The 14292-nt window shown below is 37.4% G+C and overlaps 1 protein-coding gene across 1 annotated transcript in view; it reads right to left on the reverse strand.

Moving 5' to 3' along the window:
* Nucleotides 1-14292, reverse strand: part of KNTC1 (kinetochore associated 1) — a 68804-nt gene that overhangs the window by 12775 nt on the left and 41737 nt on the right. The window contains exons 40-51 of the mRNA XM_060029349.1: nt 13104-13208; nt 12559-12687; nt 11752-11868; nt 10828-10937; nt 8351-8558; nt 6497-6586; nt 5287-5458; nt 5142-5200; nt 4790-5006; nt 3718-3791; nt 2472-2682; nt 2243-2352 (exon numbers count right to left, since the gene is read on the reverse strand). Of these exons, the coding sequence (XP_059885332.1) occupies nt 2243-2352; nt 2472-2682; nt 3718-3791; nt 4790-5006; nt 5142-5200; nt 5287-5458; nt 6497-6586; nt 8351-8558; nt 10828-10937; nt 11752-11868; nt 12559-12687; nt 13104-13208 (1602 nt within the window). The remainder of the gene's footprint in view (nt 1-2242; nt 2353-2471; nt 2683-3717; nt 3792-4789; nt 5007-5141; nt 5201-5286; nt 5459-6496; nt 6587-8350; nt 8559-10827; nt 10938-11751; nt 11869-12558; nt 12688-13103; nt 13209-14292) is intronic.

The following is a 14292-nucleotide window of genomic DNA, read 5'->3' on the forward strand; positions in this document are numbered from 1 at the left end:
AGAGGAGGAAGTGTAGCTCAGTGGTAGAGTGCACGCTGAGCATACATGAGGCCCTGGGTTCAACTCCCAGCACCTCCATGTTTGATGACAGCAAAAAAAAAAAAAAAAGATTTATAAAAAAATTTTTATTTACAGACAGGGAATTTCAGTGTAATTCATTACTTTATGAGAAGATTCTTGCTTTAAAAAATGGGATTACTCACATTCATTCAGTCAACAAATATGTACTGAGCACTTACCATGCACCAGGCATTTGCCTGAGTGAATAAAACAAATATTCCTGTCCTCCTGGAGCTTACATTCATTGGGTAATTTTTAAAAAGAAAGGACTCCATGAATTTTATGAGTTATCCCTTAATTCAGTATATATTTATGGGGACTTACAAAGAAATGTATTAGGTGCTATATGTATAAACACAGTTCCTGGTCTCAAGGGGCTTTCAGTTTAGTGCTCCAGGTTTATGCGTAAGTTAAAACATGTGGGTTTGAGTCAAACACAGATTCTACGTGGCCTGGATATGCTTCTAAGTCCTCTGTTTCCACTGATACACAGTCCTTGCTCTTGGTAAATACTCAAAAAATACTTGTTAAAGTGAACGCCAAGGAATATAAAAACCACTAGTTGAAAATCTAATGTCATGTTAGTTATACTATTTGTTTAAAAATGGATTTTTTTCCCCAAGGATATCTGCCTAGGTGGATAGAGGAATTATAGAAACTCCCTCATTAAATTCTGCCTGAAAACTCAGAAGAAACAATTCCGAAGATTCTGCGTTTGGATTGCCGAATCCCATCATAAATTCAGATGTTAATATTATTTCTAAAAAACTGATGCTATATGTTCTCCTATCTGAAGAGAACACACCCCCTATAGAGTACGCTGCTAAGACTCCATAACCTGAATCTAATCATGAGAAACATCAGCAAACCCAGAACGAGACATTTTATAAACCAAATGGCCTGCACCCTTCAAAAATGTCCAGGTCCCGTCCCAGATAAAACAGATTCAGGTAAGAATCATCAGTAGAGTCTAAATCAAGGCACATGTGTGGTGCAGGGGGGAATCTGAAGCACAGAATATTTCACTGTCTCAAAACATCTCCCCTAATAATTATAAAAGGAAACGTAGTAATTATGTGGTACAGAAATGGACAACAGCATAACCAAATTAGCTAAATTAACATCCCTATTAGGGCAAAGAGACATCGTGTGCCCCCAGAGGTCAGACCCTGGGCAAGACACACAATCACTCAGGTAATACTCTATCCAAAATGCGTAACTCCAATCTTATCATGAGGACACAGACAAACCCAAGTTGAGGGGCAAAATAACGGGCCTAAACTGTTCAAAAATGTCAGTGTCATGAAAGACAGAAAAGTTATGGAGCTGTTCTAGAGTAAAAGAGATTAGAGACATGACAAATAAATGCAACACATAATCCTGGATTAGATTCTGGTCCCAGAGGAGAAAACTGCCTTAAGGAACATTATTGGCACAACTGGTTAAACTGTAACATGGACCATAAATTCAGGTGTACATAATATATATATGTATTTTACCAATATTGTATCAAAATTGTATCAATACTAAATTATCTGATTTTGATAATTATACTGTGGTTAAGAGAAAATCCTTGTTCTTTGAACTACAAACTTAATTCTTCAGGGGTAAAGGGGCATGACACATGTAATTTACTCTCAAATGGTTCAGAAAAATGTTATGTGTAAATATATTATAGGGAGAGTGATGAAGCAGATGTAGCAAAATGTTAAAAACTGATAGATCTGGGCGAAGGGTATACAGGGAATTCTTTTATACTATTCTTGCAACTTTTCTGTACCTTTAAAATTATTTCAAAATAAAAAAATAAAATAATCACATGAATCTGAGTCTAAGAATAGGCCACTTCTTTTATACAAAAATTCATCTGAAATTCATCTGAAATTAATTTAATTCATCAATTAAAAGGTAGAATGTATCAACTATACTTCAATTAAAAAAACATTGGCAAGTTAAAAAAAAAAGGTAGAATAGCAGCAAAACAACATTTAAAGGAAAAGAAAATGTAAACAACCCCACTGAAACTCATCGGACAACAGAAAGCATTAAAATGCTCGAATGCTCCTTCTAACATTCCGTGCTCCTAATTAGAAGTCGTATCATTGCAAGACAAATAATTAGCCTTTGAGAAGAAGCCATCAGCTCATACTCAACAACAGACATGCTCAGAACAAGCACTTACTTCACCAGGTTTCGCAGACGGGCACAGCCATTTTTCCAACAACATGTCCCAGACTTTCTCCAAATTAATTTCATTGACTTCAGCTATTTCTTTGGCAGCCGCGTGAATATCTAAGATATTAAAGGCAAAGAATTAAAGAAAGAAAACCTCAGGTTTTCAATGCAAGATACCTGGGAATCAAAAGGATAGGTCTCCTTGGACAAAAAGATAAAAAGGGTTTTGCCCTCACCAGGATAATCTTTGCCAGATGAATTCTGAATTCTTTGATTTATGCTGGGATGTTCGTACAGACTGACAATGAGATGTGCTGGTTTCCCGATCATTCTTAAATACTCTGCAGTGTTCAGCTTGTGGGCTATGAGCACAGCCTCCGTGCCTGATCGCCGGTACTGAATATGAAGCTTCTTCAACAGAGCTTCAGCTTTTTCACGTGTTTCATCCTTTTAAAAAAATTCCAAGCAAAAAGAAACTCTTGTTTTCTAAATCGCAAGTGAGCCTAAGAATCCAGCTTTATCAGTCAAGGTCCCTCTCTGCCTTAGTTACACCTTTCAGTGTCTACACCAAGCCTCATCTTCTTTTTCCAGTTTAGGCATCCAACCCTTGAAAACACCTATCACCGGGGCAGGATGAGAAGGGATGCTAGGGGAACACAATTTAAATTAAAAAGAGGGCTTCCCTGGTGGCGCAGTGGTTCAGAGTTCGCCTGCCTATGCAGGGGACGTGGGTTCGTGCCCCAGTCCGGGAAGATCCCACATGCCACGGAGCGGCTGGGCCCGTGAGCCATGGCCGCTGAGCCTGCGCTCCGCAACGGGAGAGGCCACAATAGTGAGAGGCCCGCGTACTGCAAAAAAAAAAAAAAAAAAAAAAAAAAAGAAAGCAGAGCCTGTACCCCAATGTTCATAGCTGCACTACTTACAGTAGCCAAGATATGGAAGCAACTTAAGTGTCCATCGACAGATGAATGGAAAAAGAAGATACAGTATATACATATATATAAAGGAATATTACTCAGTCATGAGAAAGAATGAAATTTTGCCATTTGCAACAACATGGATAGACCTGTAGGGTAGTATGTATTATGCTTAGTGAAATAAGTCAGACAGAGAAAGACAAACACTGTATGTTACCACTTACATGTGGAATCTAAAAAATAAAACAAACAGATGCATATAACAAAACAGACTCACAGAGGAGAAACTAGTGGTTACCAGTGGGGAGAGGGAAGGCGAGAGGGGCAATATAGGGGTAGGGGAATAAGTACAAACTACTATGTATAAAATAAACAAGCTGCAAGGATATATTTTACAGCACATGGAGTATAGCCAATATTTTATAATAACTATAAATGAAGTATAACCTATAAATATTTTGAATCACTATGTTGTACACCTGAAACTAATATAATATTGTAAATCAGCTACCCTTTCATTTAAAAAAAAAAAAGAGGAGCCTTCAATCTTACAGTTCAGACACACCTGAGATGGGATATTCTGAAGCCACCTCTCAGCTAAATACAGGCAGAATTTCAAACTGGACATCTTGAAGGAACCTAGAGAGATAAAAGATTTATAAGCAAATCGTAGTCCTTTCAAGACAATGTATTTCAGTCAAATTAGCCAGTTTTTTAAAACAATGACAGGAAGCATACTCATAGTAAAAAAACAATTTAAACAGGCCAGAGGATACAAAGTAGGAAGTGCAAGTCCACAGAGGCCTTCAGTTTCTATTCCTATCCCCTAGATCCTTACATTCCTCCAGAAGTTTTCTGTGTATGTTTGTGTATGCACGCACACGTGCTCAAGCACATTAAAATGGGATAAGACCATACATGTAGTACAGTTTGCTGTTCTCACTTAATATATATCTTGGATATATTTCCAAATCAACTACATAGAATTCCATTCTATGAATACACTATTTTTTTAACCAGTTCCTGACAAATGAGCATTTAAAAAAATCAGTTATTTTCTTTTGTTTTCTTTTTTTTTTGCGATACGCGGGCCTCTCACTGTTGTGGCCTCTCCTGTTGTGGAGCACAGGTTCCGGATGCGCAGGCTCAGCGGCCATGGCTCTCGGGCGCAGCCGCTCTGCGGCATGTGGGATCTTCCCGGACCGGGGCACGAACCCGTGTCCCCTGCATCAGCAGGCGGACTCTCAACCACTGTGCCACCAGGGAAGCCCAGTTATTTTCAACTTTTGTTACAACCAAAAACATAGCAATAAGTGCCTGTGTTTGTGTATTTTTTTGATCATGCAACAATGTCTAAGGATTCATTACTGAAAGTATGTATGATTGGATATGAGGAAGTATTAATCTATATTCAAGCTGAGCAATGCCTATGTCTCTGCGCCCTGGGCAAGCAGCATGGTGTCTTGCTTGGTTCCTCTTTAATGTACAGCAGTGCCGCAAGTGAGGAGAGGGGGCACATACATTTCTAAGCTATCATACTGTTTCTCCTTAAAGATGAGAAAGGAGTACATTTTTTTACAAGTTCCAAAAACAACACAGCCGACCATTTTAAGCCCAATTAAAGGAAAAATCCATACCTTCTGGGACATCCTGGGCTAGACTGATGGCAATGGCTACAGCCCACTCCGGGTTAACGATAGATAACAAGTAGGATTCGATGGTTTGAGTGATCTTAGTTATCTCCTTGTTAATCAGTGTCGAGGATTTAGCTTGTGTTAACTGCAGGAGCTTAGGCTTCAGTTTTTTTTCAAAAACGTGTTTGGCCGTAGACACGTACAGAGTGTCCAAAGAGAACTTCAAAGACAGGAAAAATTAAGGCTGACTTACGTGCTCACCTTTAAATGCTGAAAACAGCATAAAATCTTTCTACACAGGGTCTGAATGAATTACAGAATAAAGATAAGACTTTTATGAGTTTTAACCCATTACCTTCATTAACTTAGAAATTAAGAGCAACGTTGGGAAGGATTCTTCACTGAGTTCCGTAGCTAGAAAGGAAACAAAGATAGTATGATTTACCTAAGAAAAGGGTTTTGGCTATTCGGTACAATTCATAAGAAGTTAATGAACATACAGAGAATTTTCCAGAAGCTCTGTGCTGTGCCGAAGAATATTAGGTGAAAAGGCAGTCTAGTTTGGGCAGCTGATGGCAAAGTTATTACGTGCTCCAACATATACTGATATTCTAGGTCCACTGGAGGAGAAATTCTTCTGTATGACTTCAAATGTTTCAGAAGACTCAATGCCTACATTAAATTAAAAAAGTATTTTCCTGTGAGGTTAAACCCATCATTAAGTGTTTTAAAATCATCTAATTCTATACTATCATAGGGTTCCATTCCTGGGACAGTCTCATATTCATAAAGATGATCAAAACCTTTCGTAGTTTTACCTTCAAAACTATTATGCTATTCTTCTTAACCATAACTTTTGTGATCATTAAAGAAATTATACTAGGAGAAACCGGCGGAACCCTGTTGTTGGTGAGATGTTTTATAAACCAGAGTTTGGAAGTTCTCTACTCTCTTCAAATAGTTTTAGATATACCTCAAAAATACTTGATTTCACTTTAAATACATAGGCAGTAGATCTAAAATTAATCCTCTATATTCTCTCTTAAGTTTACATCTTATATTCTGGGGGCTTGTACAACTTTTTTTTTTTTGGCCGTGCCACACGACTTGCATGTGGGCAATCTTAATTCCCTGATCAGGGATTGAACCCAGGCCCTCGGCAATGAAATAGACACATCCTAACCACTGGACCGCCAGGGAAGTCCCTGGGGCTTACATAACTTTTTGAATCAACCCATTTTCTTTTAATTTTTAAAATCCAATTTAAAAATATATGTAAGCTCCTATGACCATATTTGTAAAACACTAGGAAGTTACTGAGTACTAAAATAGAATTTAGTCCAGGACCTACCTACTAATATAGAAAGCTAAATTTGACTCCGGGTCTTACATGCTTTGATTTTTTTTTTTTTTTTTTGCCAGATGACAAATATTTTTGCCTTAATTCTTCTAAATCAGTCTTTTCGTGACTTTGTACTCTTGGCCAGATTTAAATTGCCTCAGTAGGGCAAAAACTGGATTAAGATAAAACATGGAGAGCACAAAAACTCTTTCTACTTCTGTATCCCTTTTAAAGAAAAGGAAATAGAGTAAAAACTACAGTTTAAAGGGAGCTCAGAGGACAGTCCAGAAAGACACTAGATAACAGTAATTTTTTTAAATGGTCCAAATAAAAACATAATTTTAAAATCTATAATATATTTGTTATACCTGATTAATATTAATGTTGGTTATCTTTTCATCAGCTCTTTCTATGACTTTCAGGACGACTTCAATCATCTCATAGTCATAGGGATCCAACTGTATAAAAACAAAAATATGTCAAAACTGGAGAAGACGTTGCCAGGCTCGTTGATGGTTTTATGCAGTTATGTTCATCAGCAGAGATTACAAATATAACAGCTCAGTGCACTACAATATTAAGTTAGATTATTCTTTAAAAAATGAACATTTTCTCATCTCTAAAATTAACTATTAGAATAAACATACATCTTTAGAATGTCTCAAAAGCTGTTTTTTAAGAAACCTGTATGAGGCAATGTCATTTCAATACAGAGAAATGTTCTTAAGGTACTAAAAACCTAGAAAGATAAACATATTAAAATTTTATAAGACTTAAAAAAAATTTATTTATCTATTTATTTTTGGCTGTGTTGGGTCTTCATTGCTGTGCACGGGCTTTCTCTAGTTGTGGTGAGCAGGGGCTACTCTTTGTTGCGGTGCGGGGGCTTCTCATCGTGGTGGTTTCGCTTGTTGCAGAGCATGGGCTCTAGGCGTGCAGGCTTCAGTAGTTGTGGCACGTGGGCTCAGAAGTTGTGGCTCGTGGGCTCTAGAGCACAGACTCAGTAGTTGTGGTGCACGGGCTTAGCTGCTCTGCGGCATGTGGGATCTTCCCAGACCAGGGCTCGAACCTGTGTCTCCAGCATTGGCAGGCAGATTCTTAACCACTGCGCCACCAGGGAAGTCCGAATAATTTTATAAGGTTTTTAAATTAAAATTCTTTCTTCCATTTATGATGGGAAAATTAGAACAGGAGAAATTTGACCTTTTCTTGGAAATGACATAACTAAAAGTGTGGGCCTCCAAGCAAAACCTTTTCAAAGGATTTCATTCCAGCTATAACCATATATTAAGATACAAGAAATAGCTGGGTGGCATCTATATATGTTTATAAAAAGAAAGGAAATATTCTCTTTGTTCTGTTTCTGCCCACATACCATTACTTTAAAAAAAAAATTTTAAATGCCAACTAAATTCACGTGAATAATAACATCGAACAAAGTGGGAAGATGATCTCTTTAGTACCTAGAAATTTTGAGCAAGTCTATTATAATTTTTGGCTGAATTACAAGCAAAACATAAAACTGAAGTATTATAATTTTAGTCTTATAAGTTTATTTCCCCTTCTATCCACCTTCACTCCCCCATCAAACTACCCCTTGACCTAAAAGTTCCAATTCTCAGAAGATCTCCTAAAAAATAATCAAAGAGGGCAAATGTGTGTATGAAGATATTCATTTTAACAACTTATAATAATGAAATTTACAAAAAATTTAAATGTCCTTTCATAAAGGCCTGGTTAAATACAGGATGTTTCATCCACATAGTGGAATAATAAATACGTATCTGTCAAAAATGAGAGAGACGTCTATGCATTGACATGTAACGACAATATGTTAAATGAAAAAAGAGAGTGACGGGATAGTATATTTAGTCTAAGATATTTACGAAATTATTAACATTTTAATCTGTGGGAGTGGGGTTGTAGGGAAATTTCACTTTTTGATTTATACCTTTCTCTCTAGTTTGATCTTTTTCAAAGAATGTGTGCTATTTTTAAAAATCTGGGGAAAAGGGCTATTTTTATTTTGGAGGAAAAAAAGACAGGAAACGTGCTGTATTAAAGTATAATAAAAATACAGAAATCTAAAATTTTTTGAAAATTAATAGTTTACAAAAAATATAGGACTTACATTTTCAATTTGTTACTATAGATATCTGATTAATTAAGGGTAGGAGGGATGCTTGAAACGACCCAATGCATTCATTTCACCATTCATCTACCTTATGCAGTATTCCACTAAGACTGATGACCAAATCTTTTGTGCTTGTCAGTAAAGGAACCATTTCGATGGCTTTGGCCAGGAGTTTGGAACGCTGCTCCTTTGTGGATTCCGTGCTTGTGTCTCCCTGGCTCTGGCTGGCATTAGTGTTGTGGAGGAGTGTTTCAATGAACAGCTGAAGAGCTGCATCTGAGTCCAACTGAAATGTGCTGAAATAAATATTCAATTACACATGAATGTCCCAAAATGCATGCATTTCTACAGTTTCTCACAGAAAACTTAGGTATGAGCTCCCACCACTGAAATCTAACCCTTCCATTGTCAAGTGTCATAACCAGACCATCTACTTGTTTTCAAAGTTAATTCTTGCTTTTAAAAATATCAGATATTCTTGGTGGGCATATAAACTGGCACAATCTTGGAGGGAAATTTGTAATAAAGTTGAAAATATATATTTATGTCCTTTAATAGAGAAATTCCACTTTCATACACTTCACAAAAGTAGCAAAGATACACATATAGGATGTCCTGTAACAACTGCTTGTAATATTTAAAAATTGGAAACAAATACTCATCAATAGGAGGCTGGTTAAATAACTTATCCAAAGGAATACCATAGGATTCAACGGATATGAGGAAGAGCTATATGTCCTAATCTGAGAAGACATTATTTTGTTAAGTGAAGGATACATGCTATAAGATAATGTACAATTCTATTTTTCATAAACTTTTAAAAATGCATGTTAGTAAATGCATAAGGAAAAAAAAAAGAACAATATAGGCCAAACTCTTAACAGTGATTATCCCTGATGGATGGAATTATGTGGGACTTTGATTTTAATATGTTCCATCTGAATTGGAAAAAGTAGTACATTTAAAAATTAAGAATCAGGTTAGTATAGACAAATCGACAACTGAAATGCCTTCTAAGCCCTATTAATAAGATAGGGATAGTTTAATCTGTTATACAGAATAACTGAAATCTCAAGAAGAGCTTTACATACACTAATTTTAAAGTCATTCCCTGAAAGTGTAAAGGTCACCTAAATTTATTCAGTGGGACTGCCTGAGGCAAGACGGTCACTATCACACAAGTAAAAATCAGCAATGCCGTATGTAAGCACAACGATTGTGAAATGAGCCTGCCATAATTAGAGCTATTTCAATTTCAGAAAAGGGGTCACGCCATAAAACAACAGACAAAAATCTACCAGGAGTTCAAATTAATAAAGAAGACGGAGTGTGTGTACCTCATTCTGGATTTGTAGCACTCCAAACTGAAGAATGGCATAGTTTTGTTATATCAGAGTGCAGGTAGGTCACAGCTAGTTAGAGCTATGAGCAGCCTATGGTCCCTGACTTGCAGGTTCAGGATGGTGACAGCCAGGGACATTACTCCCCACCATCCACAAGGACAAAGAACTAGATCCCTGTCTGGTGAGGAAATGCACTAAGCAGCCTCATTATCGAGAACTGAGATTCCACCCATCTGTCACAAACTGGATAAGGATTACAGCACCCTTGGTATTTTAGGAGCAGTACTTATTATCTGACCTTGAGCAGGGCACCTAATATGGGTTTGTTTTCTCATACATAAATTGGTTATAATATACAATAAAAAGTAAACGTGATGATGTGTGGGAAACCACTTGAAACTAATAATGGGCCAGCAAATTTAATATCTAAATTTATCAGACAAAAACAACTGAGATATAAATTATAAATCATTTGATCCTCCTCATCACAGTAAGCTGTATCTATAAATAACATTTGGTCTCAGTTTTTTAAAGTTATTAAAAAAAAATTCTCCCTAAATCATACTTTTCACCAATTTTTAATTTAAGATCAACTTGCCCCTAACTTGATCTGATTTAGAAGTTTACTTGCTCAGAATATTCCCAAAGTTCCCTTATCGTGTGAATCGTCTGGAGCTTCTACTAAGACCAGTTTCCTGGGCCTCAGCCCAGACCTGCCGAGTCAGAACCAATATAGAGGGACCCAGGAATCTGTATTTTTAATCAAGTGCCCCACGTGATGCTTATCATGAGGCAAGTTGAGGAAACACCAAAGAGTGAATTAAAAAGGTGATATCGGGCTTCCCTGGTGGAGCAGTGGTTGAGAGTCCGCCTGCCAATGCAGGGGACACGGGTTCGTGCCCCGGTCCGGGAGGATCCCACATGCCGCGGAGCGGCTGGGCCCGTGAGCCAGGGCCGCTGAGCTTGCGTGTCCGGAGCCTGTGCTCCGCAACGGGAGAGGCCACAACAGTGAGAGGCCCACGTACCGCCAAAAAAAAAAAAAAAGGTGACATCATAAGAGAATTTAATCTGGTTTGGACTTATTCAGATTGAGGTTGAGCAAAAGAAAACATCAGAGGTCATGGGCCACATGTAATAATCACTGTTATCACTGTGTTCTCACATTAGCATTACCGGTTTGTTAAGCTAACAGCAAAAATACCAATGAAATTTAAAGAATTACCTGCAATATTCCAGAATGAGGCTTGTATCCATATCTATATTCTCCACAAGAGCTTTAATGAGGTCTTTCTTGGTGAGAAAATGTTGCCTAAAAACTGGCTGGAAAGAAATCTAGAAATAAAAAGAGCAAAACAAAAACCCTGCTGAACTGAAATGTATCAGACTAAGGGCACTGTTGTGACCTGCCCTTTTACTATCCATTTTTTTAGAGAAGCATTTTTCTATAGCTTCTTCAACTTTTATTTTTATCATACTACCCAACTTGACCATCACTCTGAAATTTCAGGTATATTTGGCTAGACGTCCAAAATCTCTCTTAGTCACACTAACCCCTGGCTCTTCAGTAAAGTTTGGTAGTTAGCAACAAACAGTCCCATTACTGCATAGGAACGAGGCGTCAAAACATATATCATTTCTACAATGGTTACATTCCTGATATGTCAACTATTTGCAAATAAAATAAAATGTTTTACATTCATAGTAAAGAAAACAGGATTTTGTTGGTTTGTTTTTGCAAAGTGAAAAATAAGGGCCACTTACTTCTCCCTGGTAGGAGTTGCTGAAGCTTAGTACAATGTATATACATTTTAATATTATCTTTAAACAAATAGCACACAAAAAAGTATGAGGCTAAAGGGTAGGCCTGGAATACCTTAAATGTTAATTAGTACTAGATACATTCCTATAATGAGAAGGCTAAGCAGATGAAATGTCAAGCCTCTTCTAATTTCTTTAAAAAATAGCAAAAAGAAAATGAGGCAAAAGGTCCTTATTTCTTTGAAAGCACCAATGCGTGTAATAACTAACTAAAATTTACAAGTCAGTTTATATATAGCCTCTCCAAAAGTAAAGGATAATGAGTTCTTTGTTTTAAATTTTCCAACTGGAAATAGATGAAACTTCATGGCACTTGAAGAATACTCACACCAAGTTTACTAAGACGAATGCCCCACCGGGAATCAGTACTGAGTTCACAGAACTTAAGCTCCATTTCTATTTCCTGATAGAGACTGGCCAGCTGAGAGCCCACCAGAGATATTGCCTAAAAAATTAAAATAGAATTAAAATTGAATTGCAAATAGAAAATGTTCTAATACCCTTTATACGAAACCCAACAATAAAAACCATAATCTTTCTTTATGATAACAGCTGGAATGTTACATGTTGCTTCATACACCGTCATTACTTCTATTAATATAATACTTAGGTAATTCGGCTTTTAGTGTGATGCCATAAATTTAGTCTGGATTTCTTTCATAAGAAAAGGTCAAATTTGAGCTATCCTGCAAAATGCCCACAAAGGGCAAATTTTGAGCAAAATGCCCACAAAGGGCAAATTTGAGCTATCCTGTAAAATGCCCACAAAGGGCAAATTTTGAAACAAACAATATCAAAGACAAGTTTTGCATCCGTTAAACTTGTCCCACAAAGAAGAACTGGCTCATGGGTCTAAGATTTCCAGTACACTAGAGTAAGCATAAGCAGTGAGGTTCTCCGGCTGAATACAGATTTAAGAAATAAAAAATGTAATCCTCTGGGTTGAGCAATGCTTAGGACCTGCATATACATTCCCTGGTGTGTTGCCAGTTAAGGAAAAGCTGGTAGAAACCATGTGTGTTAGCTTGACGTTTCTTTTGCTAAATCTTTAAGATCTGGTGGCAAAGCCAATTTTACTTCTTCCCCTAAATCTTCAATATTTCAAGAACTGAAGGTGTGCTTCCTTAGGTCATACCAATATTTTGTCGTAATTCTGCCATGCTTTATCTATGAGCTTCCATATATTTTCAAAGACTTCTTTTTGTGGTAAGAGAGTGCAGTACCCCAATGCCAAGTTGAGGTCCACCAGGCGACAATTAAATACCTGTGGGAAGAAAGCATCCAGAGAAGCAAATTCCTCACAGTCAAAACAGAATTCAGTCTCTAAAGGCTGATTTGTCACTAAATTTAGTTTTAGGTCCTATGAAAGAACAAGCATTTCATGAAAAGTTATTTATAGTAAAATAGTTCCAACTTGTTTGCTTAGTTTTAATGTCTTTTATCACTATTATAAATTTAAGGAAAGAAACTCTAACAAGTTCTATATGACACAGAACCCTTACCTTCTCTGTATTACTTCTTTTCAAGTCCCCAACATCCCCTCCCCCTCCTCACTTTTATCCTTACTGAAAAATCAGAAGCAGGAGAGAGGGGAGAGAGAGAGAGAGAGAGAGAGAGAGAGAGAGAGAGAGAGAGAGGGAGAGAGAGAGAGAGAAGGGCTTACCACAAACGAATACTCACTTTGTACAAAAGTGTTGCGGCGTTTCCCCTGATAAACATAATGGCTTTCTCTTTCAATTCCATAACAACATGCTTGGATTTAACTAATGTGGCCTCTCCACACAACTTTTAGAAAAGAACAAAAGAATTCTCAGGTCCACGTCTGTGCATAGTTTTGAAAACTTTTCTTAAATATTAAGGAACTTTGAAAATTCATCATTATATGCAAAAAGTATTGTCATTTAATCTATAATGACAGAAAGCTGGGGCTTGCAGGGGAATTGACTGGGAAAGGGCAAAAAGGAACCTTATAAAATACCCTGTACCTTGATTATGGTGTTGGTGACAAGGTGAATACATTGGTTGATATACTTAAAATACGTGCATTTTAATTTTGAAAGCTATACTTCAATAAAGCTGATTTTTAAAAATATTGGCATTTAGTAAATATGAATAGAGTAGTAGTAATGAATACAAGACCAGCTTCATCAGCAAGTTATCAACAGATAGTTTGTCTTCTAGAATCTTTTTAATGACGCCGTCGGGTAATAATTATAATTTGGGCCACAGTAAAACAAATAGCAGATCGATAGCAGATTGAACCAATGTGGTCACCGGGTTTGGAGTAAGAGGACTTAACACTGCAACCAAAAGCCTCAGATTATTTACTTTACCTCCCTGAATCTGAGTTTCTTCCTTTGCAAAGTGGAGTCTCTCAGGTTTGTCCTAAAGATTAGGTATGAAAATGTGTGCAAGGGCTTCCCTGGTGGCACAGTGGTTAAGAATCCGCCTGCCAATGCAGGGGACACAGGTTCGAGCCCTGGTCCGGAAAGATCCCACATGCCACGGAGCAACTAAGCCCATGCACCACAACTACTGAGCCTGCACTCTAGAGCTCGCGTGCCACAACTACTGAGCCCGCGTGCCACAACTACTGAAGACCGCACACCCAGAGCCTATGTTCCACAACAAGAGAAGCCACCACAATGAGAAGCCCACGCACCGCAACAAAGAGTAGCCCCCCGTCACCGCAACCAGAGAAAGCCCACACACAGCAACGAAGACCCAACGCAGCCAAAAATAAAGAAATACAATACAATAAAATAAAATAAAAAAATAATTTTTTTAAAAAAAGAAAATGTGTGCAAGCACCTTGAACTATACCTGACTTTGTAGATGTTCAACAGACGTTTCCTAAATCTGACAAATT

This window comes from Delphinus delphis, chromosome 13 (genome assembly GCF_949987515.2).
Source record: "Delphinus delphis chromosome 13, mDelDel1.2, whole genome shotgun sequence".
Taxonomy (NCBI): domain Eukaryota; kingdom Metazoa; phylum Chordata; class Mammalia; order Artiodactyla; family Delphinidae; genus Delphinus; species Delphinus delphis.